Here is a 26,307-nt window from a genome sequence, read left to right as displayed (position 1 = left end):
ACCTCGAGCTGAATGGGGAGCAAGACAGCAGTCACTGCACTTTTACACCAGTTGTATAGCAGGTCACGTTGGGTCGTGGATCGTTACTCATGCATGAGGGCAAAGTCTCACTCCGAGAATAAAAGCACTTCAGAATAAAAGCACAATACACTCCCAGTGTGCAATACATGCAATAAAAACACAAATAAAAAACTACAAACTAAAATCATAAATATTGTAAATTAAAAACACTGTGAGCTAAAAAAAAAAAAAAAAGAACACAATAAAAGCTTACTTTGCCCATGTGACACACAGCTCATACATGTTGTTTATCACAAGAGATATTAATGGTTGTTAATGATGCTACACAGACCAAAGTTTAGAAAAGCATATCAAATGTGCATCTTTGTACCAACACTTGTGTAATAGATGTATTCAGTTCTTATTGAGAATAGAGAAGTTCAGCAGAAAAGAGAAGTATAACAAATACCTGTCAGGAAGTTAAACAAGACTTTTTGGCTAATAAGATCAAATCAGAAAGAAGCTAAAAACAGGAACTGCTGGTGCTTTTGTTGTTTGTTTGTTTTTTGTTTTTTGCAAGATTCATATATTAGGTGTAGATACGGTGGAAAATATCTACAGTATATGCATGTGAACCATTGCATGTATATGCATGTATATTCATGTGAACCACCTCCATCCCCTTCAATGGATGGAGGTGCTGGACCTGTGTGATAGATGTTCCTGTTTAGTATCAGCATCTTTTTGTTATTGTCCTTTGTAGTGTCATGGCATCCTGCCAAGTTTCACTTTCAGGGTTCAGATATAAAGTATTTAGTTATTTGTTTGCTCCCTCACAGTGCAAGTTTAAATGACATTAATTTAGATCAAATCTAAATAATAAAAATGGGAGATGGGAGACATAGGAGCCAAGTATCACTGGCCAACAACCATTCCCTACTACCTAGAGGACAGCCTGGGTAAGACTTTAACTTATGTTTACAGCTCTAATCCTGGATGTGCGTTAAATGAGGATGCATTTTCATTTACATTCTTGTTTTTTTTTTTTTTTGTCCTTCTTGGATGTGTTTGTTCCGGGGTCACACGCCAGCGCAGCGATGGTGGAGCATGCGCACACGCATTATCTGATGAAAACTCCGATTCCAATCATATTATCTGTGTGTCTCAATCGGATAATGAGAACTCCGATTTTAATCGGAATAACGTGCACTTAAGTTGTCCTGTTATAGTCTGATTAAGGCAATAATTCGTTTTTTTTCACATGCACGTAAACGCACTGACTGCTATGCCGACGACATCCAACTCTACCTCTCATCCAAACTCAGCTGAATTCAGCACTGACACTCCAGTCGCTGTAACGTGTAAAATGCATCAGCATAGAAAAGTCCTCCATTGAGCATTCACTAGCAATGGGACATGAAATTGGCTTACGTATAAAAACCAATAGGGACACCCAAAATAGCGACACTCTGTAAAATAGCCTGTGATTGGTGGAAAAATACTGTTATGGTGTGATTTTTATATAGCCTGTAAATACAACCAGGTAGAAGCACAGAAGTCAATAGTTGATAATTTGGACATAATAACACCAAAAAATAAATTACATACCCTGCCTTTAAGCTTCCTGTATGCTGAGCATTGATCAAAAAACACTGAGTGCAGTTTAAAAAGCCCTGCTCCTTATGGAGCAACTTTATGCTCTTTCTCTCTTCCTGTGACTACCCAACAGCTGAACAACTCCATGTTCAGAGCATATCCACAGTCCTTCCAAGTTGAGGCCAGTTTTGTTTTGTTTTCTCCCATGCAAGCAACAACTGTCTACTACCACTGGAGTCTGAAGATGGTGGTGTTCTTTGTATTCTTTGTTTATAAGCTGCAGTTGAGCATGTATGAGAAGTGCACTAACAATGACTCACACTCAACTGTGACTTTTCCTGGAGTGTCAGATGTGGAGGTGTATGATAGCACAAGTCTTGAAAAATAACAGCACAAGGGCTCAGTTGTATTGAGATTAGGTTGTAAGCTTCATTTTGTCCTGATCGTCAGTGTTCATTTTTACGATGCCTACAGACTGACTAAATGCTCAGGCTAGCATGGAGGTGCTGATGCATGCTTTTATCTCTTGTCGTCTGGATTATTGTAATGCTCTGCTCTCTGGTCTTCCTAAAAAGAACACAATTTACAACTTTTACAAAATTCAGCTGCTCGTGTGCTGACAAAGACCAGGGGGCGAGAGCACATTACACCAGTTTTAAAATCTCTGCATTGGCTCCCCGTGCACTTCAGGATCAATTTTAAGGTTCTTTTAGTAGTTTAATGGTTTAGTAATGTTTTAATGGTCTTGGGTCTTCTTGTTTTTCTGACTTACTTTTACCGTATCAACCCTCACGAACCCTGAGGTCCTCCGGCACCGGCCTTTTAACAATACCGCAAGTTAGATCTCGGACACAGTCACTGCAGCAGTCACTGCACTTTTACACCAGGTGTATAGCAGGTCACGCTGTGTCGTGGATCGTTACTCATGCATGAGGGCAAAGTCTCACTCCGAGAATAAAAGCACTTCAGAATAAAAGCACAATACACTCCCAGTGTGCAATACATGCAATAAAAACACAAATAAAAAACTACAAACTTAAATCATAAGTATTGTAAATTAAAAACACTGGGAGCTAAAAAAAAAAAAAAAAAGAACACAATAAAAGCTTACTTTGCCCATGTGACACACAGCTCATACATGTTGTTTATCACAAGAGATATTAATGGTTGTTAATGATGCTACACAGACCAAAGTTTAGAAAAGCAAATCAAATGTGCATCTTTGTGCCAACACTTGTGTAATAGATGTATTCAGTTCTTATTGAGAATAGAGAAGTTCAGCAGAAAAGAGAAGTATAACAAATACCTGTCAGGAAGTTAAACAAGACTTTTTGGCTAATAAGATCAAATCAGAAAGAAGCTAAAAACAGGAACTGCTGGTGCTTTTTTTGTTTGTTTGTTTGTTTTTTTTTTTTTTGCAAGATTCATATATTAGGTTTAGATACAGTGGAAAATATCTACAGTATATGCATGTGAACCAATGCACTTTGGCATTTCAGTGATCCATGAGGATGTGTGGGTGAAAATCTCTACATGTAGAACAGAGTTACTCTTAGATGTGTGCAAGCTGGGATACCTGCAAAGGCAGTGTGATGCTTTGCACATTACTGTATCACCAAACTGACTTCCAGCTGCATAAATGGATGCATTCAGGTAAGACAGTTGTATAACAGAAATAGATAGAGATAGAGAAATTAATACAAATCAAATTACAAAACACAAAAAGGCACCAAAAAGAATTTCAACAAATAAACTGTGGCAATCAGTCTGTTCCATCACTCTTTTTATCACGACTAGAGTCATTGTTTTACCATCTCCTGTCTAGAAAGCTGCTAAATGCATTATATTTTGTAAGGACTGAAATTAGGGCTGGACGATTAATAGCTTCTCACGATAATAAAAACACTGTAATCAAAGAAAAACAAAAACAAACATTTAAAGTTCTGCCATAAAGTGGTCTATGACAAAGTACAGAAGGAGCAAAAGATCCAAAAAGGCACATCAACTTCAGCCACCGCAACACAGTCCTCCATTGAGGACACTCTTTTACAATGCCACTCCATATTCCATCAGCTCCCAGCAACAATGAGAGGTAATGGAGGCTGTGACGTTTAAGCTATAAAAAGTTAGATTTAAAGTCGAGTTTTGGTGGTTCAATAAATACTTTTTTTTAAATCAATAAATAATCGTGCTTATTAATCGTGATTTCAATATCAATCGAAATAATCATGATTATTATTTTTTCTGTAATTGTCCATCCCTAGCTGAAATCCAGCATGAGTAAGAAGTGTAGAGGGCAGCAGGTGGTTTTTTTTTTTTTTTTTTTTTTTTTTTTTTTTTTTACAAAAACATCATGCCTTCTTTTGTATTTGGAGAGCAAATCAAGATCAGTTAGAACTAATGAGTCACATGTTTTCCTCTGCTGTTAGATATATTTTAAGAGATAAGACAGATAAGATACTGTTTTATTTAGAGGACAAATGTTCCAGCCAGAATGTCTCACAAACTCAAACAATCTCCTCAGAGATGTTGCCCTTTATTGGATGGAGATGCTGGACCTGTCTGATAGATGTTCCTCTTTAGTATCAGCATCTCTTTGTTATTGTCCTTTGTGGTGTCATGGGATCCTGCCAAGTTTCACTATCAGGGTTCAGATATACAGTATTTAGTTATTTGTTGTCTACCTCACAGTGCAAGTTTAAATGACATTAATCAGATCAGATCTAAATGATAAAAATGTGGTTACATGCAAATATAATTTGTCGTCCACTGACACACACATAGCTGTGATGTTAGACGCAACACCTTCATGCCTAGTCAGTATGTTAGCCACAACTTAACCACAAACTTGAGTCATAAATATGACATGTGAACGCTGCACCTATTTCACCCATAAAAGAGATAAACTTTCCTAGAGCCACAGCAGAACTGCAGTGAGTTTGCAGAGAAATGATGCTCAGGTGGATCATTCTGATTTTTGGCCTGGGATTGGTAAGTACAACCGCCCGCATTTAGATATACAGTAACATGTACACTATACTGTATGTTCTGTGAAAAACACTCTGATGCCAAGCTTTCTTTTCACTGATTTTTGTGCTTTCTAACTGACTTCACAGCTGCCAGCTGCCAGTCTAACAGGTGAAACAGGTGAGTCACATAATATAGCATATGGATAGCAGAAAAAGAAACTTGTGTCTTCTGAACTGATCCAGTAATTACTTATTTTCCTCTGAGTCTGACACAGTGTTTGTGTTCTTACACTTCACGGAAATGTAATTTCATTATAACTGATTCCTCACCTGCAGAATTCGATGTTGACGGAGGCCGCGACTGGGAAATCTTTGAAATCAATGAAGGTTCGTTCATTCTTTACTTCAGTTTCATTTTATTTATAAAGCTTCTGTGTTTCTAAATTTTTTTTCATCAACTGTTCTTTGCAGCTGCAGGACTGAACCTACTGGAGGGAGATATTGTAGAGGACCAGGTAAGTTTCTATTACTGTTGTGCCTGACCAGTGACTGTTACTGGTCCTCTTTATAGTCTGCATATTACTTGTGCAATGAACAATTGTGTGAGCTAGGTAATTTTGTGATGAGACAAAAAACAAAACAAAAAAAAAAAAATATGTTTCACATGGATTCAAATTCCAGTCAGATATAGTAACAGATATGTAATCAACATCTGACTGGTGCTGTTTCAATTTCACTCTTCTCATTGTCCTCTCTTTTTCTGCCACTACTTAAAGCTCCAACATGCTAGTGCAGTGTGTTGAAGAAAAATACTCAAAATCTTTATTTCAAAGTTTGCTGTACAGGAGTGTTTATTGGTAGAGTGTAGGTCTGGGAAGGTAAGCCGACCTAGAACACTGGAAACGTACCACATTTATACAGATACATCAAAGGAAAGGGGGGTGGGTTTACATCTCCATTGAAACAAAAGGCCAGGAGGCTCCAGGTCTGGCATACAGGACTTGAACACCAGGGGGGTAAGAGACAGTCCAGGCATCACTGAATTACCTGCTTACCTAAAGTCACATGAGGGTGGGACCTTCTGGACAACAGCAACAACTGTAACAAAGCATGTGTAGTCTTTATCCGAGATGGATGGAGTCAAAGAATGATGAACCTAAATTGTTGTTCTTCAACAAGTGCAATGTCAACATCAGTGTCAAGTATTGTTATATATATTGATTGCAGTTCTATAACACAACTGTATATCTAATTCCCATCAGACACTCGACAGAAACACCCGCATAGGAGACAAGTATCGCTGGCCAACAACCATTCCCTACTACCTAAACGACAGCCTGGGTAAGACTTTAACTTATGTTTACAGCTCTAATCCTGGATGTGTGTTAAATGAGGATGCATTTTCATTTACATTCTTGTTTTTATATATATATATATTTTTTTTTTATGTGACGCTTTTGAACATGTAGAGATGAATGCGAAGGGAGTGATCCTGAAGGCGTTTGACCAGTTCAGACTGAAGACCTGCATTGACTTCACACCATGGAAGGGAGAGAAGAACTACATCTCTGTGTATAAAGACAATGGGTGAGTTGAGCTTCACTGTCGTGTTCACTTCCAGTTTTGATTACCTGTGTGTGCAACGTCTTACTCAAAATGTCCAAACCCTCTGAAGGTTTATTACAAGCTCTCTGGTTGTACAAGATACTCACAGCCAATAAAATCACATCAACAAGATTCTCGAATTCTAATAAGATTACATAAAGTCAGAACTCATCAAACATGTGTACTGTTAAAAAAAGGGAAACAATATTTAAAAATATGACAATCATATAACACCTCAAACGGCTTTTTCAGATAAGTCTGACTTGTTTTGATTCTTTAGCAAGTTATCTTGATTCAAAAACAAAGGACATGTGAGAAATCATGAATCGTCACTGATGAGCTAACTTCACTAGAGCGATTAGTTCCCAGATAGCTAATATTTTTGTGCGTCTTCCTTTTCTTTTCCACAGATGCCTCTCCTATGTAGGTAACCAGCGTAAGGGGAAGCAGCAGCTGTCCATTGGTACAAACTGTGATAGACTGGGAATCGTAGAGCATGAGTTCCTCCATGCTCTGGGATTCTGGCATGAGCAGTCCAGAGCTGACCGTGACGACTATGTCAACATCATATGGAATCGTATTAAACCTGGTAATACTGACAAGGCAGCATTGTTTTTATCCATGTCTTGATACACCTTTAACAATGGACAGTGACTATTAGCATGATCACAATTTTGTAAAAACAACAAAGGGAGTAATTATTTTTGATATTTTGCATGTGTCTTTCTCAGATGAAAAGCGCAACTTCATCAAACATAATGACACAGTGTCCAGTGCCCTGGGAGTTCCCTACGACTATGGTTCTGTGATGCACTACAGTAAGACAGCCTTCAGCATCAGCTCCGAGCCCACCATCGTCACCAAAAACCCCAACTTCATGGACGTAATTGGTCAGAGAATGGGGTTCAGCGCCAGTGACCTAACCAAGCTAAACCTCCTCTACAACTGCAGTGAGTAATCACATGTTTTTAATGATGAATGACACAGGTTGCCTTCATTGTGCAAACTCTATAATATGATTGAATATGCTAAGCATGAAGGTGTTGCTCAGGACTTTTGCACCTCACAATATTTCAAACTGTTGTATGTAGTGTATCTGTATGAAGTTGGCATGAGTCATTTTACTGTCCCAGGTCAGAGATTTGTCTTGCAAACACATCACAGGTACCAAAACAAGAGACAAATGTAAAACACAAATTTCATTGTGTGCATGAATGTTTTCTTACACTCTAAATGCAATTCTGTTCAAACCATTAAATTAAAAGCAAATTAATTAATAAAAAATTCAACTAACAAACAATAGTAGTTTCCTCCAAATTCAACAGATACCAAATTGATCCAGTATCTGTGGGATGCTCTGGAACAATAATATACTTATTAGTATAGACTAATATGCACCTAAGTTACCAAATATACACATTTGTGAAACATCTTACTTTGTCTCCCTCTCTCTCCTAGAATAATAACACATAATTATGAAGAGCATTTAAATGATGTCTACAAACCACCTTGATGAAACTGTGACTGTTTCCTCTCCACAGCCAAGTCTTCTACCTTTGTGGACAGCTGTGACTTTGAGGAGGAGAACATCTGTGGGATGATTCAGGGTCCTGGCAACGCCAAGTGGGAACGGCGTTGCTCAGTGAGTGGAGGGCCTTGGACTGACTTCACCAACATGGGACAATGCAAAGGTGACCATCCTCACCTGCAAAAGAAAGAATGCTGAGATGACTCCCAAGATCATACTTAAAGAAAAAGTACAGGCTGGTTTAAGGACCATACTGACACAATTTGACAGTTTAAGATAAACACTGATGGGGTACTGATTGTAATAATCAAACAACAAAACTTTTGTTACTTGATGTGTCTTGCAAAACAATTGTGAGATGTCAGCTTGTCCCTTCAAATCCTGTTGAAAATGTGCTGTAGCTTGACCCTCCCTCGCTGCTATTATGACCGCACCAGAAGGCCAAAACGTGGTTCATACTCCTGAAACTGGTCATGTGGGTGAAAGCATTAATACTGTGCACTGGTCTGGTCGACAGACTTGGTTCTTATCTGAGTATGTATAATAAATATAATAAGTATTTAGTTTGTAGTATTTAGTAGTATTTAAGTCTTTGATCTTTTGTCTGTTTCCCCAGGGAAAGGCAACTTCATGCACTTCAGAACAGCGTATATTAAGCCGAAAGAGCATGGTACACTGGAGAGTCGATGGCTTTACCCCAAACCTGGTCCCCAGTGTCTGCAGTTCTTCCTCTATAACACCGCAGCACCAGATGATGTGCTCAACATCTCGGTTCGAGAGTATGACGAGGCTGACCCCAATGGTAAACTGAAGCTCTTCAAGAGCATTTCAGGTAACAAATGAAATATTACATTTTGTACATATTGATTGTACATACTTTAGTTTAAAGCATTTAGAAGTTCCTGATAGTTTAATTAAAGTACAAAATAATTTTAAAAATGTTGGCATAAAACTTTAAAGACAGTAATAAATTGGTAGTTAACATCTTTTCTTTCCACTCCCTTCAAAGGAGGTGCCAGGGGTTGTTGGGAGCTGCATAATGTCAACCTGAATGTGACAAAGAAGGCCCGTGTGGTTTTCCATGGGGTGAGGGGAACGGGTCCATCAAAGGGAGGTTTCTCTGTGGATGACATTAACCTGTCATCCACAAAGTGCCCTCAGCACGTCTGGCACATCAGCAACATCACTGGCCTGATTGCCACAATGTCATTAGAACAAGATCTGTACAGCCCCCGTTTTCTGTCTCCAGCAGGTTACTCCTTCCAGGTAAATGTCACTTTTTTGATATTTATAAATACTGTTTTGTGTTTAATATGTTAATTGATAAATCCGTAGTAGTTTATTGAAGTACACCATCAGGGAACTCTGTTGTGTTTCATACTGTACATTGCATGAAAAGTTCAACACTTAATGTTGTAGACAAAAGTTCTCACCACCTAATAACCAATGTATGGTCATAATCCAGGACTAGTTTTGACATGTTCTAGTTGTGAATATTTTTAATATCATCTGTAAATCATCTGGGGTTATAATGATGCTTTGTGTTCCTAAGCTAGTTGGCAGCACATGTTGACGCCTAGAACTTCTATGAAATACACTCATGTTTTTGACTGTGGAAAGCCTAAACATCACAATTTGACCTCATGAATACCACAAAGTGTTGTGGAGGAAGCTATATTTGACAATGATTTGACAGTTTAGTGAATTATCTAAAGCAACTTCAGTACTCCAGCTTACCCACTGCTCTGTGTGTCTAGGTAAGTCTGTACCCAAATGGAGTAAGCACTTATCCAGGTCACATGGCCATCTACTTCCACCTAACCTCAGGTCCCAACGACTACAAACTCAAGTGGCCATGTCCATGGCAGCAGGCAACCATGACCCTGATGGATCAGCAGTCTGACATCAGACAGCAAATGAACATGCACGAAATGGTAACCACTGACCCTAACATGACCAACAATAAAGGGTACATCTGGGATGATCCCAGGAAGGTGGGCTATAAAGTACGGGACTCTGATGGCAGCTATTACTACCGAGGTCCAGGCTATGGAACACGTACCTTCATCAGCCACAGCAGACTGAAGAGCAGAAAATTCATCAAAGGAGACGACGCCTTCATCCTCTTAAGTCTAGAAGGTATAGAAGCACATTACACCTACAAATATTTATATTGATGAATCAAAATATTACGACCATACCTGACAGCAAGATGCTGCTATAAAAACTGACTGTTCACACATCTAATTTATCCCATAAATTGGCAAAAGTCGTTGCTTTAAGACAGTCATTCTTTTTATCTGGGTTTGATCACAATGTTTTGGCACAAGTATCATTGTGTCTCATGAATATCCTAATAGTTGTCGGTCTTTCCTCAGACATATCTCACCTGTTGGCGTCTCAGCCTCTGCCCCTCTCTTCAGTCCATGATGTTCCCGGTCAGATGAAGGCAGCAGACCAATCAGCTGTTCATGGACCTTCTAATAACTCCATGACAGTCATAGGTGTGGCAGCATCTCTGGCAGCTGCCATGCTGGTGATTTCCATGTTGATTATGGGGAACGCCTGGTTCATGAGGAGGTTTAGACAGCAGGAGATTGACAAGGTGGCGATAATGCAGGACAAGCCTGGATTCATGGATGTGAGTGTGATTAAAAAGAGCCCACACAAATCTACATCACTGCTACTTAGTTCGGGTTGTTTTGTTATTTGTTAAAATGTGAGAATGGACACTAATGAGTCTCTTTTTCATCACAGGAGCACTCAACCAAAGATGTTCAAGCTCTTCTCTCTACTCCATAATGGCCAATCGAAGGAAAAGTGAAATTCTGTCTTTCTCATCTAAGTGCCTTGCTTATCTATAAAACTGCTGTAATAAATTTAATTCTCAGCAAGTATAATCTCACTTTAAGCATAAGAAATAAAATCTCTCTCAGCATTTACCTATATATAATTTCTTCTTCATTTCTCATGATATCCATGGATCATTAATCATGTACAAATCATAAGCAGTAGGGATATAAGGCAGACTGTAATGTTCATGACACTGCTGAGTGGCCCAGGACCTATTTGAGTTTGTGAGGAGCATCTTTGCTTCAAGAACTCAGTTAAAGCCTCATAGAGACACATGATGGAGTTACAAAACTAAGGGTTTGTTTCATTAAAACCTGAATCTAAATACTAACATGAAACCTTTCATTGATAAAAACAATTGCAGGTCACACTTCTTCAAATATCTTCCTATGCTTTTCCCCAGTACACCATCTAGTGGATATTCTAGGGAACTTTAACATTAGAAACAAACAGTTTCAAATTAATACAAAGGAATGCTTTCAACCCGGAGGCAACTCTTGTCTTACTTTCCATTCTTTTTTTTTTTTCTTTTTTTTGGTGACACTGTCATGTTCTTATTGTTAAATGCAGGGATTTTTTGAAGATGACTGGGGGAGTCATCGTTGTTTCATTCATTCATTCATTCATTTCTATTTTATACCAAGAATGAGCGGTGGGGCACAGAAGAGACACACTCCTCCTCGATATTTGGTCGGAGAAGAGCATATATCAGCTGCTTGACGCACAAAAACAACAACACAGACTTAGTAGCACACAGCAGCTATGTGTATGGCAGAAATGCCTCGGAAGTGTCACAGAAGAGTTTCCACTACTCAAGAAAAATTTAGTTTTGGACTTCAAAGAAAGTAAACACCATTGGTTATCGTTATCCTTATCCTTGCTGGAGTGCAAATACATAGGAATACATCAAATGCACCAACATCAATACTGTTTCTATAATTAGGTAGGTAAATATTAGACCTACCAAGGCTAGTAGGCCCATCGATACTAGCGTGATGAGATCGATACGTTTATTACAGTTTCTCTTCTATACCTCCAGCAAATGGCAGGAGCGTCTCTTTCCCCACCTGTAGTAAATGGTGGGATATGGACAAAGTTTGACACTAAAATCCTAGCCTCACAGCAACATCGCATCACTGGCACTGATGCCGTTGTTGAAGTGCACCGGTACTTGGAAGAGAAGAAAATTACATGGGATGAAGAATCACTTCTGTCGTGGAAAATGAATGAGCCAACATTTCCCATGAGGATGAGGGAGAAAAGGACCCAAATGCAGGGCAAATCGATTTAAATAAATAACTAAATAACGCTCCGGAGGGCGGTTGGGAGCTGCAGGTGGGCAGGCGGGCTGCCTGTGCTCTTGTCCCTGCTTACACAGCACAAATCCATAGAGAGTGTGTGTTTGCGCCTGGTCACATGGTGCTAAGGTGGATTGTTCTGGTCTTTGGCCTGAGATTGGTAAATTTAAGCCCCTGTAAAGAAATACACATTAACACACTGCATAATTCCAGGTTTTCTTGAAGGGAGGGAGGGAGGATGTCCATTCACATGTCAATCATTTGATCATTCTTTTCTAATTCTAATTACTGATTACTCTAACTGCCAATCAACTTCGCAGGCAGCAGCCAAGCTAACAGGTGAAACAGGTAGGTCTACAATGCCAGTAGAACAAGATCTGTTTCTGTCACTGGCATGTTACTTCTTCCAGGTAAATGCCACTCTTTTTTTAATATTTCATTCTCTTATTTTTGACCAATAAAATAACAAAAATCTAAGTATTATTAAAGCAATAGTGGTAAATTGAAGCAAAGCATTAAGTGCAATGGTGTGACAACGATGGCAGGACTGTGTTGTACACATGGCCCCTAAATGTAATGTGGGTAAGAAAGACTGGAGGTAGAATGGAGGGATGTTAGACAATACATAACAAGAGTGACTGATGTAAAATCTCAAGTAGTCAGTCAAACACTGGGTCTGTACTCTCAATCTGAAGCCTCACATTCTTTATTGGTTTTAACTTCTCCAGCTAAGTTGCTACACTGAAAACTGAGTTGAGAACACTCAAAACCTTTGTGGAAACTGATTTTCTAAAAAGTTAACTTATTTAAATTTGTGAAATATTTGTAAACTGAAATTTACAATTTATTCAAACTTTACATTTTCGTTTGTAATTAAGTTCACTGTACTTTACAATTATATCTTATATAAACTTACAAGCAAAAAAAATGGACTTTTAGGTTCACTCTAAATAAAACTGGTCAATGTACACTTGAAAGTTTTTTAGTTGCACATTAATTTATGCCAATATCAAAGTTCATTTTTTCTTGTTAAGTGGACTGTACTTTAAAAATAAAATGTTTTTTTCTTTAATTGCACGGCACTTTCATATCTAGAGCTTTATGTTTTTATGTATTTGAGTTCAGGTTACTCTAAACAACAAAACACAACTTCAGATGTACCAATGAACACACACACTTGTTTTCCTGCTTTTGATTTCCGAGGGGCTAACAGATAACATTTCAGTCCCACCTCATGCAAACAGCTTTGTCATGTGGAAGAATGTGAAGTTTGAATAACCTGTTGTACAGTTCTGTGAATAATCTAAAGTCGCAAATACATAACACTGCTCTGAGCAGGTGTGTACCTAAATGGGCTAAGCAGTCATCGAGGTTACGTGGCCATCTACGTCCACCTAACCTCGGGGCCCAACGACTACAAACTCAAGTGGCAATGTCCATGGCAGCAGCAACCATGGTCCTGATGGATCAGCAGTCTGACATCAGACAGCAAATGAACATGCACCAAATGGTCACCACTGACCCTAACAGGCTGTCCTCTGATGGTACACGGACGGATTGATCTTAATTTATAAAACCCAAGTCCAAAGAAAAAATGAAGTTCCAAATGTTTACCTGCGACACTTGTCCATGAAATGTCTTTTGAGTTAATCACACAATCAACTTTGGTCCCTTGAAAAAGAGGGGGCTACTTGTTTAAGAGTAGCAATTGTGACTGAAACCTATCCTCTAATTTGACTCTAATATGACTAGACTTGAAAATACTTAAAAGACCACATGGAAAATGCCAAAAAAAAATGCGTCTTTGGCCAAGAATATGTGGATGGAAGTGTGTTTTCGCACTCTGTTCTTGTACATTGAATTGACTGTCAATGGCTGTTTTGTTCATCTGTTGAGGAAGGTGGGCTCTCAATTAAAGGACTCTGATAGCAGCTACCGAGGTCCAGGCTTTGGAACAAGACTGAGTATGGAGTTTTTTCAGACTCTAAATGGTTAAATAGAACCAGTGTATTACATCATGGCCACCCATGTCTGTTAGACACATTTCTCCACATCCTACATTCGGACTGTAAAAATACATAAAATCTGATTTATTGGAATCGACGTGCACTGTTATTGGGTGATCATCAATCTGTGTTATGAATATCCTAATGGTTGTCTGTCTTTCCTCAGACATATCTCACCAGTTGGCGTCTCAGCCTCTGCCCCTCTCTTCAGTCCATGATGTTCCAGGTCAGATGAAGGCAGCAGACCAATCAGCTGCTCGTGGACCTGCTAATAACTATGCTAAATAGCAGTCATAGGTGTGGAAGCATCTCTGGCAGCCGCAGTGTTGGTGATTTCCATGTTGATTGTGGGGAACGTCTTTCATTACAGGAGCACCTGAGCAAAGATTTACCATCTCTTCGCTCAACTCCATGAAAGCCAATCAAAGGAACACCTTCAACTCTTCGACCAAAGCAGAGACCACAGACTGTGAGGCTAACTATTAAAATCAGACGATCACCAAGTATAGTATGATTTTAAGCCTTCAAAATAAAATCTCTGACAACATTTGTCTTCATATCATTTGTTCCTTACAAACCTCTTATTTATTGACAGGAGTGTGGTGAATTAACACTGAAATGTTGAAGTTTGCGGGAATTTGGGCAGAATATCTCAGATTTTGTAACCTTAGACAGCTTTAGACTGTCTTGTTTTAAGACCCAACTAATACATTAATTTAACAACAGCCCCACCCTGTGAATCCTGTGCACAGACACCGTGCCCCAAAACACCAGACAAACACCAAATCAAGTCGAGCATCATTTTTATTTATGAGATTCTCAAACTGCATGACTTCTATGATTCACCCCCAACTGGGAGGTTGGAAAACATGGGTTCAACTCACAGATTCTTAACATGTGGCATTTATTGTAGCATGCACACAGTGCCCTTCTCACATTGTGCTTTCTAGAAGCATAAGTTGTTTGCCTTCAGTTTGAACTGTGGGACACTTCGTCGGGTATCCCGCGGTTCTCCGGAACGACATCTAGTGTTTTAATCCAACTTTTGCCCACGTTTCAACCAAACTGGTTCAAAGAAATGCAAAGGAAGACTTCCACCAGAAAAGGCAACAATTGCCTTTAAGGATTGTTGTTTGACATTTTAAATGATTGCATTTTTTAAATTTTTTTTTTTACAATCCTCAACTCAAAATAATAAGATTAAATGTGCAAGTTCTCACTCCTTCCATATGATTTGGTTTCTGTTGGATGAAATTTCCATCAGGATTTGGTTTTCTAGGACCTGGCAGCTGGTGCAGTTTGTGACAACCTCAACAGTCTCTTCACTTCTATAGAGCATTTTAACTTACATAGGATGACTGCTTTTGTTTTCCACACCATCTCCAGTGATTGGAGTATCAATTGTGAATTGGAAAAGAAAACGGACACTTCCCGGGGATTACAGACATCCATCTTTTGCATAAATAATACTTCTTTCTAATGCCAGTTAAACACTTCCCCATTGTGCATAACAGCTCAGAAGCTGAACCAAAAGGCGTTTGTAGATATATTCACTGTTGGAGTGTGGGTTTTCTCATTGACATTTGTTCAACTACTTTTATCAAGAAAGAGCTTAGCAATTTAAAATGATTTAAAACTTAAGCTAACTGCTGCAGACTGTGAGCAGACTGAAGCAAATGAGAAGTGCTATTTATATTTGATCTTTTACGGACACCATTACCTTCCAGTTTTCGTCTGCTGTGCTGTCTAGAGTTTCAAGATTGTCCTTTCAGGATGTGCTTCTGTTTTGATGACCGACTACAGCACATAAAGTAATCAGCTCTTCGGTGCCTAATTGACTCTAACATTGTCTTCAAATGATTTTAATGTTGCCTTTAACAAGCAAATGGGTGCACATACTTTAAAGAGCAACAACACACACATACACAGAAAGAGATGAAGCAAAATCCATATCATAACATCCAACGTACGGACAAGCCATACTCACTGGTAAATGGAGCCTGAGGACTATGAACGCTTCTACCAAGAACTCTTCACTGCTGCCTGATCCTCCACACACATCTACGCACACACATGATGAGACCTGACACTGGTCAGGTGGCATGAAATTAGAAAACGCTTATATGTTCGTTAACAGAAAAACGGAAGATCAACACACGTACATCTGCACCTCAGAGCACTGGCAGACCTAAATGGCAGTGAGAAGCAAGTGTCTGAAATGTAAAGATTTCAACACAGAGGAATCATGTAATGCAGCCTCAAAAACAAACAACCAAACTCAGAAATTTAAGTGAAATCAATGGGGCATGGGGCAAATAAGCCAATATAGTACAACTTAAAAAATGCTGGAGAAGGAAGAGCCTCAGAGGGAAGCAGGAAAGATGGGAGACAGACAATGACGGAGGACTCGAGGAAGTTCATACACTCCTTTTAAGAACAGTAATGGACAAGAAAGGAGTTCAAAGACCACCTCACTAGGGTATATTTTGAGTATTTGCAAACGACCACAGCAGTGGACTCACATGTTCTAACGCCAGCTGCGTACATCTTAGTCAGAAAAGGGAATTCTGTGTAGCTGGCGAAGGCCGGGTTTGGCCGGACCTGAGAGTGGAACTGTTGCTGTGGTGGAAATGCGTCAGTTTGCTGCAGGGCGACTGGTTGTGTGTTTCCTGAACAGCCCTCTGCCTTTGGTGATCCAATCACAAGTGGAATGGCTTCAAGTGTCTCTGCACACACCTGGCATTAGAACGCACCTCCGGCTGTGTCTCCCTTCACCACTTGTGACCTGTTGTTGCCAGTAAACACATACGTTATTCGGGGCACACTACGATATCGCGTAAGCGACACCTGCCTCTGATGCATTGCCGTCGATACAACTGTTCCAGTGCTGCTTGTTGTGTGTGCGCTGCATGGAGACAGAATGGAAAAACAGTGGGCTGCTCAACGAGAAATAAAGAAAGAAGGGACGTCTCTCGCACTCCCTGATATTGGTTTGCTAAAAGAACTACGCAAAAGCTGAGATTATAACTTAAACTCTTGACTCGCGCGCTACGCGTTTTGCAACAGTAAAAGGAAAATATCTGGTAATGAACGCTGGCTCTCATTGAGGAATTAAATAACACATGACTACTTTGCATATATAAATAAAAAAAAAATGCATGTGGCTAATGTTAATGTTTTTTTTTTTTTCTTTAGGACAAAATTACATACATGTTCAGTGATTTATGTTGTTGTCGTTTTAGACTAAAATAGGCTAGTTCATTAATATCACAATCGTGGAGTGTTCAACGAGTAAACAGTGTAAAACAAAGCCTATGAATCAGAATAGTTTACTTCGTACAAAGTGTTTTTTTTTTTATGTTTGCTGCCTAGTAAGCAATTCATTTGCAACAATGCTTCATGCTACCGACATCAATGAAGAAAAAAATATTTTATACCAACATATTTACACAAAAAAAGCTCAAATGATCAATAGAAAATAAAATAAAATGAAATAAAATAAAAAATATAATGAGATAATATGAGATTTAAAAAAGAAAAAAAAGAAAAAGAAAAAGCTGGTGGCGCAGATACCACCATCCAGGTCAGGATGGAGCTACCAACCTGATGTGTTAACATTCAGGTCAGCGATAGTCTCAACAAATATTTGACTCAAATATTTAAACACTACCAAAGCTATTCCACTATGGACGCTCACAGGTCTGTGGCAGAAACTTATTTCTCAGACTATTAATGACTGTAGTGCCAGAGTCAGACAAAACCAAGTCTGAGCATACACGCTACAAACATTCTCAAACCTTTCATCTATTAGTTGATATTTTCATTCATACGTGTAGGCAGTCGCGTTGTAGGTCTGATGGGCTGCAAATGAAAAAGCTCACTTGCACTTTCTAATGTAAACAACTTGGAAGAACCACACCTCCATACACAGCCAGTAACCTACAGCTGGTATTATGAATGTCAAGTACCGGATTTGGCCGGTAGCGGCGGATGGAGACACGCTCCGCTCCTGAGCGTTGGAGTTTACATCCCTCCCTCAGTGGACGAGGAAACAGCGTGCGACACCATCCATGCCGCTGCTGCTATGCAAACACGGCCCCTCACATTAGGCCTACACTAAAGAGCGCAACTTAGACACACACACTGATTTGTCCTGCATACACCGCACACAAGGAAAATTTGCTTCAAAATGTCCACTTGTACATTTTAGCTTTTGTGAATTTGTAAACCAAAATTCAGTACCAGTGGACTGGTAGGGATTTTATTCTTGGTCAGTAATCTCATGGCAGCACTGATGCTGTCATTAAATGTTTATCTGAGGGTCAAGCAGGAGGTAGCTATGGAGCTACACAAATCACAAAGGACAACCAGTGACAAACTTAAAATGCCTTAACAGAACAGTCCAACATTGTCGGACAATCGCGTTCTGCATTGGGTCCTTGACAAACTTCTGGATAATCTAGTAAACACTACACTGCTGTCACAAGTATCTGACAATAGTGATCATTGTCCTTGTATACCACAGATATAGAAACAGATTTATAGTCAAGTGGTTAGAGCAGAGGAGTGGTTGGAAAATCAATATTGTAGAAAAATACTTTCACTTTGGTCGAAAATAAAACTGTAACTGATCTAGACCAGTGTGCTTCATCATCTATTTAATACAGATGATTTATTTTATATTTGGAAGCATGTTGATTTCTATTCATCCGCTTCAAATAGTTTTGTATTATGCAGCCTCTGGTTTCTCTCACACCCTGAAATCCCATCTCCCATTTGAACAGTGCTTTATTTGTGCTTTACAATGAGAGCAAACCAGCAGCATAACAATTGGAACATTCTTACTTTTACGAAAGAAACGTCCATTTCACAACATTTATTATCTTAACACTATCAGGCGTTACCACTAAGGACTCACTTGACTGTGACCAGTAGATCACCAGAAAACGAATAAGGCTTTCTAACAATTACTGTGTTTGCTGACATGATGACTTGTCTCTCTATGACTTGTCCAACCTTGTCAGCTTCTTTGCATCTTAGTTAAATGTTTAGCATTACTGCTAAATACTAAAAAGTGTTTTTTTGGCAGTCTAGCAGTTTAACTTTAGCAACAGTTTATAACAACTAATACTACTACTGTTAGCATTAGCAGTGCCATCATTACCACCGCCTGTAGCTGTTTAATAAGATTTTATTAGTCCGGCTTTAACGTAATGAGCAGTGAGCAGTTTCATAAAGAGACTAAAATAGATGTCTGTTTAAGGTATGTGATAGTCCGGGGGCCATATTCCTAAAGATTCTTAGCAAAAAGAGTTGCTCCTAGGGACCAAATTATAAGAAAACTCTTTGTTTTCTGAGAATTTCCCCTCAAGGCATTTCTAAAGAATCTCAGCTCTCAAGAGCGCTACTTAGGTGAGATCGTTTAAGGACACGGAGGAAGACTTTTAAGAGGCTTAGGACTTTGTTAAGCAGAGGAAAAAATGGCAGAAGGAAGAGGTGGAAGAGATATTCTCCAAACACTGAATTAATTAAACGCTAGAGACTGGATCGTGCAGGAATTTGGCCAGTTTGATGAAAGCTGATCCATTTTACTCTCGTTAATACCAAATGGAAGAAGTGTAAAAATTACCAGCATGTTACATGAATGTAAGCAAATAAATAGAAATATCAGCCTGTGAATACTGTGCAAGTGGGCCTGAGTTTTCACACATTTTTTTGGATATCAGCTTACTTATAATAGTATAGCTTACCATTTATTTAACAGAGATTTTTCCTTTCATGTAAAATATTATTTACAATTGCACAGTCTTCATAGAGTTTAGATTTGATGATCAAGTATTGATTTGATGGCCCATTCTGTGCCCACCATCACCAAAAGTGTATTTTATTAAGCTTTTATGATCAACCAATCACACCTTGTGACATAACGACTCGTACCTACAAACCACATCTCATCACTAAGATCTGAGAATGTTTTGGAATCACTCTCATGCTAAGACTTGTTGCTTGGAGTTAGGAGCTCTCTGAGAGGATGCTCTGAATCTTTACGAACACGGGCCCAGATTTGTTACTGAACAGACTAAATCAGCTTGAAAAGAGCTATTTTCTAAGGCGTTCGGCTATGTGAATTATTAGCTGTAGGGCAAGATGTTGAAGCAGCGTTTTGGTTGTTAGTGGATGTCGTACACTATTTGTAAAGAAATCTCTTGTATCAGAGCGACAGGGTGGAAAGTGGTAAACAGAACTACGGTTTCTACAATTAAAAAAGTACCTTCTATTTGCGCGGAAGTCAAACCTGTAGTTCCTCCACCCAACACATTTTAACTCTTAAATTTTGTTTGTTAAAATATGGTTACCGACGTAGAGGCAAAATGTTCAAATTCTGCCATTATGTTTGTTATAAAAGAACTTTAAAGGACGAACACTGAACAGCAATTAAGGCATTTGTCGAGAAGCATATGCACAATATTTGTTTCTGTGATTCATCTATAGGACTCTCTGATTGCCTGCAGGCCTATTTTTTCTATCTCTATCGGCTGAAACAAGTCCCACGATGAATTCTGCTACACCAGGTTAACATTCTCCTGCAAAAACACAGGCTTGGTGGTATCGAAAATAATCCGCCTCGATGTAACCAACTTAAAAAAAATAAAATAAAATAAAAAGTTGGATCCAAAAAACTTGATTTCGTGTCAGTTTGTGACATTTCTAAACTCAATACCTTGTCATGAAACTAGCAGCAGCTGTTAAAGCCGACAAGAGCATCAAACACAGACGCTCAGGGTTAAGGTAGTACCACGAGGAAATAGTGCTATAGTGCAGGGCCGGGAGTTTACCCATCAATCAGCTGATTCATGCACTGACTCTATGCAATGATTGTCCAACATTACATGTCGTCTGCCTAGTTAGTGCAGCAGTCATTGCAGAATCTTGCATCCGTACTGGAAAAAGCCCGTACGTGTCGAATCTGAAAAGGGTGGAGACACCGCCACCAGTATACAGCTATATCGTGTAGTTTTTCCACAAACAAATATGCATGTGATTATAAAAAAATGCTACAAACATACTCCACCTGGTAGCTTTACGACAATACTTTCGAGGCAGAGCAACAGTTGAGTTGCAACAGTTGCATCTCCCATTCTGCTCGACACTTTGGCTCTAGGCTACAATTCAAAATCACGTCACAGCTATGAGGTAAACCGACAGCGCCCTTTGACTTTAGTTCATTAGAAGACGTGTCTACCTCTGTTTTTGTTCACAGACTCATTTTCCAAGTGGAAAGTGGATAAGGGCAATCCAGTTCATACACGAGCTCTCCTCACAAAGTATTACTTGCTCTTGTGCCATTTCAGAGTTGCAGTAAAAATATGAAGCTGACTTCATGTCATCGTGACGGGAAGCACGCAGTGAAGCAAGTATTCTCTCTATTTTCTTCACGCAGAGTCGTAAATAAAAAGCTACAAACCACAAGGCTACAGGACAGGGTGCTAGGAGCCCCCCCCGTCTAGATCAGATAATGAACGTGAGTGAGTGGGAGAGTGCTACCATCTGGTGGGTGAGACAGTCAAAAGCATTTCTCCCGGAAAATGGACAGAGGAGTCAGCAGAAGCTTCAGAAGCTCTGAGCTTCCCCTGGTCCCCATGTAATTTCCTCTGAATGCTAAACGCCGATATAAATAGTCAATAATCATAATAAACTGAAAATAATTATTAGTTTAACAACAGTATAAGACACTAGCGTTCACCACAGGAAATGATCAGTTCACAGGGAGTAGGTTTGCAGGGCATTTCTGTCGATGCACACAGGACGTTAGTGTTTACCTGCTACATATTTCTAATCACATCCCTGATTCCACAGATGATATAAAGTGTTTCACTAATAATTTATCTAAAGTGACGCAACTATTTAGATGCAATGTAGAGCTCAGACCGTTAAAGTGTGCACCGTCATCTAATATAGGTTTTTGATCTTGCAAAGCGAAGAAAGAAATGGAAGCTCAAAGAGGAACCGCCGTCCCACGACCACCGACCTGTGGGCCTCAGTCGTTACGCGAGAAGTGCAGTTCACCTTGAAGAACTTAATGGATGTGCACTGATAATAGTAGTGCAAGAGGAGGTGAAAGAGCTCAGTTTACACTCGGCACGAAACGCAGACTTAGGGTTGAACACCATGTGGCTGACATGCAGAGCTTTTAACTTTGTTAACAGAAGGCATTTTCATAGGGAGAAGATTTTCTCCTTTGTAGTGCCCTTTGCAGTGGTGTCTGCAAACAATGCAGAAGTGTAAATTGAGTTTTAGGACTTTACTGTACAGTCTGGTACAGGTAACCCCTTTTATAGGCACTCAGAGGGTAGAAGGTGGCCACCACAAACTTCCCATCGAAGGTGCGGCCCGTCAGAAGCCTCTGAGCCTCTTTGGAGTCGCTGGAGTTGGCGTACTCCACAAACACCTGGTGGGCACGGAAGAAATTAGAAGGTGGTTTGCTTTTGCTGAAGCAAATATGTTGTTATGTACGTGTTGTCTTACCTGTCCTTTCCCTGGGTTCTCCTTGGGGATGAGCAGAGAAACCACTGAGCCATACTTCTGGCACTCCTCTTTCATGTCCTCCAGGATATCTGAGAACAACACGAGATTTTTTTGTAAAGCATAAAGCTCTACAACAAATAAAACAAACTGTTTTAAAAAAATGTGTTACCTTCATACTCTTCTTCATTGTGCAGATGACTGTCGTCGATCAAGTTGAGCAGACGGAGAACAGGTGAGGGCAGCAGAACCAAGTCCTCAATGTGAGGTGCTGGTATACACACATACACAGAGACATAGGTACTAAATAAATACAGCATGCTGAGAGTTGTGTTAATCTCGGTGGATGTGGATATTGGCAACTTACCAAAGGGAATACTGAAGAAAGGGCTCAGCAGGGCAGTTTCAGCTGTGCATCTCTGTTTTGAGTCATTGAGAAGCATGCTGCAGACACAAAAGTAAAATAATCATTAACTGTAGATGATACGGAAGGGATTGTGTTATTGTACAGTGTACTAGAAGAAGTTTACCTTTTGATAAGGTCTCTGAGGTGGTAGACAGGGATGGCAGGGCACGCCAGACTGTTGCTGGAAAAGATATGATCTACAATGGCAGCACTGTTATCCTAGGGACCAGAGAAACAGACTGTGACCTCCTATCTTCTCATTGCAACAAAGCAAACAGAGACGTTTCCTCGTTTAAAACTGTCAAACCTTCTCATTCCACTAATCACTAGCTCTGTTATACCTTCCACTCCTGTGTGCGGACAGTGTCTTTGAGTTTGATTCCTGAGAACATCTCCAACAGGATGATGCCCAGGCTCCACAGGTCCACGGCAGCAGTGCAGCCCGAGTCTCCCTCCACCTCCAGCCCGGCCCGGGCGAGGCTGTTCTGAAGCTCAGCCTCTGGAGCTCGATACCCATCTGTCTGGATATACTTGACATCCTATAAGAAAAGGAAGTCGTACGAAAGCCAGTTAGCCCAGCTCCTGATTTCTAGATGTTCAAATTCCCCCACACAGGCGCACTAACCTGGTTTCCCTGTTTGAAGCTGAGGCCGAAGTCAATGAGCTTGAAGCACTCGTCGTCTGCGCTCCAGAGGATGTTACGTGGTTTGAGGTCTGCATGGACATAGCCTTCCCTGTGAAGGAAGGCGAGAGCCTCCAGAATGTCTCTGGCACAGTGCTGGACGAGCCACATGGAGTGGCCCTGCTGGGGTCTGCTCAAAAAAAAAAAAATCAAACAATGAAGTTACACAATTCTGACACATGTAAAGATTTACAAAAATCTAAAACCATATTAAAAGTCTTTCATATTTTTTTTGTTCACTTGTCAGTGGAAAGTATGTGGAGCTCACGTGAAAAATGCAACTTAAATATTTTAGATTTGTCCATAGTTCGAGGTAATTAATCCAAATTTAAGCAAAACAATGGTCAGGTCAGATCTCCTTAAACGATCATTAACTGAATTTCACCCAAAACATGGAAAAGTAGTACTCTACCCTTCAGAGATATGCTACACCCCCTGCTTGCTCTCTTTGGGGAGACGGATTCATACTGCAGCAGGATAACGAGACCAAACTGAACTCAAACCTTCACAGTATCAAAGCAGACCAAAGAAGACAAAGAAATGCTGGCTTTCACTGGGTCATTTGGCTTTTCTTCACAGTCACCTGACCTCAACACCTCTGAGTATTTTTTTTTTAAGTTGACGGAGAACATGACAACTAAGAAATCCAAACCTCCCTGATCACTGCCAAATCATGCTGGAATAATATGGATCTCATTCAGCGCTTGCATTGGCATACGACCTGGGCAATGTGATCACAAGTTTTAAGTACAGTTTTAAGTATCTGTAGTTAAAGTACATCTCCAGCTACCACTAAATGCAAATAAACACAGATATCATTTACTGGTGGAAATGGATCTCTTTCGCTGTAACAGAACCATTAGTTTTATTAATATTATTATTATTATTTTTATCTGTCTTGTCCTAAAATACATTATTTTAGATTATGAAATCTTCTGATGTAAAATGTTAAGGTGAAGACACGTGCGATTACTAAGGAAAATCATAAGTTCAACTTAATCAGTGCAGACGGTGCACGACCCTCTTTTAGGATTACCATGACCTGGATGACTGAGAACCTTCACAGACACGGTGCAAATGCGACGCAGACAGATTCATAATGCATGGCTGTACTTGCCTGCCACCCTGGGTACCACTGCTGCCTCTCACCAACAGCTCAGACACGCTGACATCCAAGAGCTCCAGCAGGAGACAGCGGGTGGCAACACCCATGCAGCTGTGGTTGGTGAACACCCCATACAGTGTCACTGAGACATAAGAGAACAGATATAACATTAACACACTAGCATTTGTGTCTCGATTATTGCATCCACACAGAGAATCATTAAAGAGTGACACAGATGTTTGCAGCAGCACTGAGCGGCATTAACGCTTCCTGGCTGGTTCACGGATTTTGCATCATCAGAAATGTGACAGTGTCACATGCTAACATGCACGTTTTCCACTGTATGAATGGGTAGTATAGGTGTATGGCATGATCTGAACATCTGTTCCTATTTCATTAGTTGCATAAGCAGAATAAAAAACAGCCAGTACTTATTTATAGATGCACTACTTAAGATTTCACAACTGAGACAGGAAATACTAAAAACACTGACACACTGTTTGGGTGCTGTGTAGACACTGTTACCGATGTTTTTATGTCCCTGGATGTCCTCCAGCACGGACCTCTCCTTGTGATACCCGTAATCTCCTCCCTGAGTGTCCGCCTGGAACTCCTTGACGGCGGCGGTGGCTCTGCCGGAGCTGACCCGGTACACTGACGCCGAGACTCCCTGGCCGAGACGCGACTGGACGGTCCATATTTCGCCAAAGATCTCAAACAGCACCGGCTTCATGCTCTGGTCCACGCCGCTCTGTGATGGCAGGATGCTGTCCTTTGCGCTCGGCTCGGAGGAGCCGCAGTGAGCCATTGGGAGAGACGGGGATCCAGCAAGTTGACAGGTGGGAGCAGCTGCAGGAGCACTGCTAGCCGGGTCTCTATCAGCGCCACATATCAACTACCAGGACGTGTCAACAGCAGCTAGCGCACACTCTTACTACACCCACGGCCGCGTTCAAACTAAGCACAGAACAATATCTGAGCATATTACTCTATTGGTGTTGTCAATGTAAGTACGCGCCAGTCAGCTGACAAAAAGTATTTTTTTTTTAGCTCTTCTGAGTAGCTAAACTAGCCACCAAGTTTGAGCTCAAACTGATACCGCTTCCACGACACGCAGTAAAATACTCCCCCCATAATGCGCCGCGCACTGCTAAAGCATGTAAATAGAAAAACGACAGCAATTTGATTCAATTTAGCGACTGCAGTGAAGTTCTGCCTGAGTTGGTTGTAATCTCAAATTGTTGATATTAATCTTACTTCCGTTCCTTCGCTTTCCTCCTGCAGGTTTGGGGTGCGCGTTTCTGTGCAGTCTGCCCCCTGTCGGTAAGGAGTGCAGCTAAACATATTCCTTCCTCCTTTGGTTTTAGCAGTCTAGACGCATCCAGGGCGCTGCCCCCTACTGTTTCTATGCGATTTCTCTTAGTGTAATCTGTGGTATATTCCAGTGCAAATACTGCGGCAGCTTCTTCATTTTGTTCCAGTCTTTCAGATTCAGCAGTGTGTGCATGTTTAATAGTAGTGTTGCACTGCAAAATAACATATCGGGTTTCTTCACTCACATTGTTCATCAGGGTGTTTACCAATTAGAGCCAGCCCACTTCTAAGACCACAGTGTCCAAGTTTTATTCTGGTGATGACTACCACTGCTGCAGGAATGTACTTTGAAAAGCAGTAATGCTGTACAAATAAAAATACATCGCCTTGATATCATTTCATTTGTTCTCACCCTTAGGATG

At 40.2% G+C, this 26,307-nt stretch overlaps 2 protein-coding genes across 2 annotated transcripts; one reads left to right on the top strand and one right to left on the bottom strand.

Moving 5' to 3' along the window:
• The first annotated feature begins 892 nt into the window (after nt 1-892).
• On the top strand, nt 893-11,210 carry LOC125009184 (meprin A subunit beta-like). Its single transcript, XM_047586906.1, has 13 exons — nt 893-959; nt 4,902-4,952; nt 5,037-5,080; nt 5,828-5,906; nt 6,035-6,152; nt 6,581-6,759; nt 6,902-7,120; nt 7,712-7,861; nt 8,315-8,530; nt 8,708-8,964; nt 9,456-9,837; nt 10,077-10,339; nt 10,456-11,210. The coding sequence occupies exons 1-13, from the start codon at nt 893-895 to the stop codon at nt 10,498-10,500; spliced, it is 2,070 nt and encodes a 689-aa protein (XP_047442862.1). The 3' UTR covers nt 10,501-11,210.
• A 3,431-nt stretch (nt 11,211-14,641) lies between these two features.
• uhmk1 (U2AF homology motif (UHM) kinase 1) lies at nt 14,642-25,853 on the bottom strand. Its single transcript, XM_047586587.1, has 9 exons — nt 25,097-25,853; nt 24,584-24,713; nt 23,410-23,596; nt 23,126-23,323; nt 22,909-23,003; nt 22,746-22,822; nt 22,551-22,649; nt 22,382-22,470; nt 14,642-22,304 (listed from the first exon to the last, which is right to left on the bottom strand). The coding sequence occupies exons 1-9, from the start codon at nt 25,377-25,379 to the stop codon at nt 22,158-22,160; spliced, it is 1,305 nt and encodes a 434-aa protein (XP_047442543.1). The 5' UTR covers nt 25,380-25,853; the 3' UTR covers nt 14,642-22,157.
• Nucleotides 25,854-26,307: the final 454 nt, after the last annotated feature.

The sequence above is a fragment of the Mugil cephalus genome, chromosome 6 (assembly GCF_022458985.1).
Source record: "Mugil cephalus isolate CIBA_MC_2020 chromosome 6, CIBA_Mcephalus_1.1, whole genome shotgun sequence".
Taxonomy (NCBI): Eukaryota; Metazoa; Chordata; class Actinopteri; order Mugiliformes; family Mugilidae; genus Mugil; species Mugil cephalus.
This window is presented reverse-complemented; position numbering and strand designations above follow the sequence as displayed.

Bases quoted from the DNA above. Each gene is read 5' to 3' on its own strand.
- LOC125009184 (XM_047586906.1), top strand. From the start codon at position 893: ATGGGAGACATAGGAGCCAAGTATCACTGGCCAACAACCATTCCCTAC. The intron at 9,838-10,076 runs GTATAGAAGCAC...GTCTTTCCTCAG, and splicing joins CATCCTCTTAAGTCTAGAAG to ACATATCTCACCTGTTGGCG. The intron at 10,340-10,455 runs GTGAGTGTGATT...TTTTCATCACAG, and splicing joins ACAAGCCTGGATTCATGGAT to GAGCACTCAACCAAAGATGT.
- uhmk1 (XM_047586587.1), bottom strand. From the start codon at position 25,379: ATGGCTCACTGCGGCTCCTCCGAGCCGAGCGCAAAGGACAGCATCCTG. The intron at 23,004-23,125 runs GTATAACAGAGC...TCTGGTCCCTAG, and splicing joins TCCGCACACAGGAGTGGAAG to GATAACAGTGCTGCCATTGT. The intron at 22,471-22,550 runs GTAACACATTTT...TGTTGTTCTCAG, and splicing joins CAATGAAGAAGAGTATGAAG to ATATCCTGGAGGACATGAAA.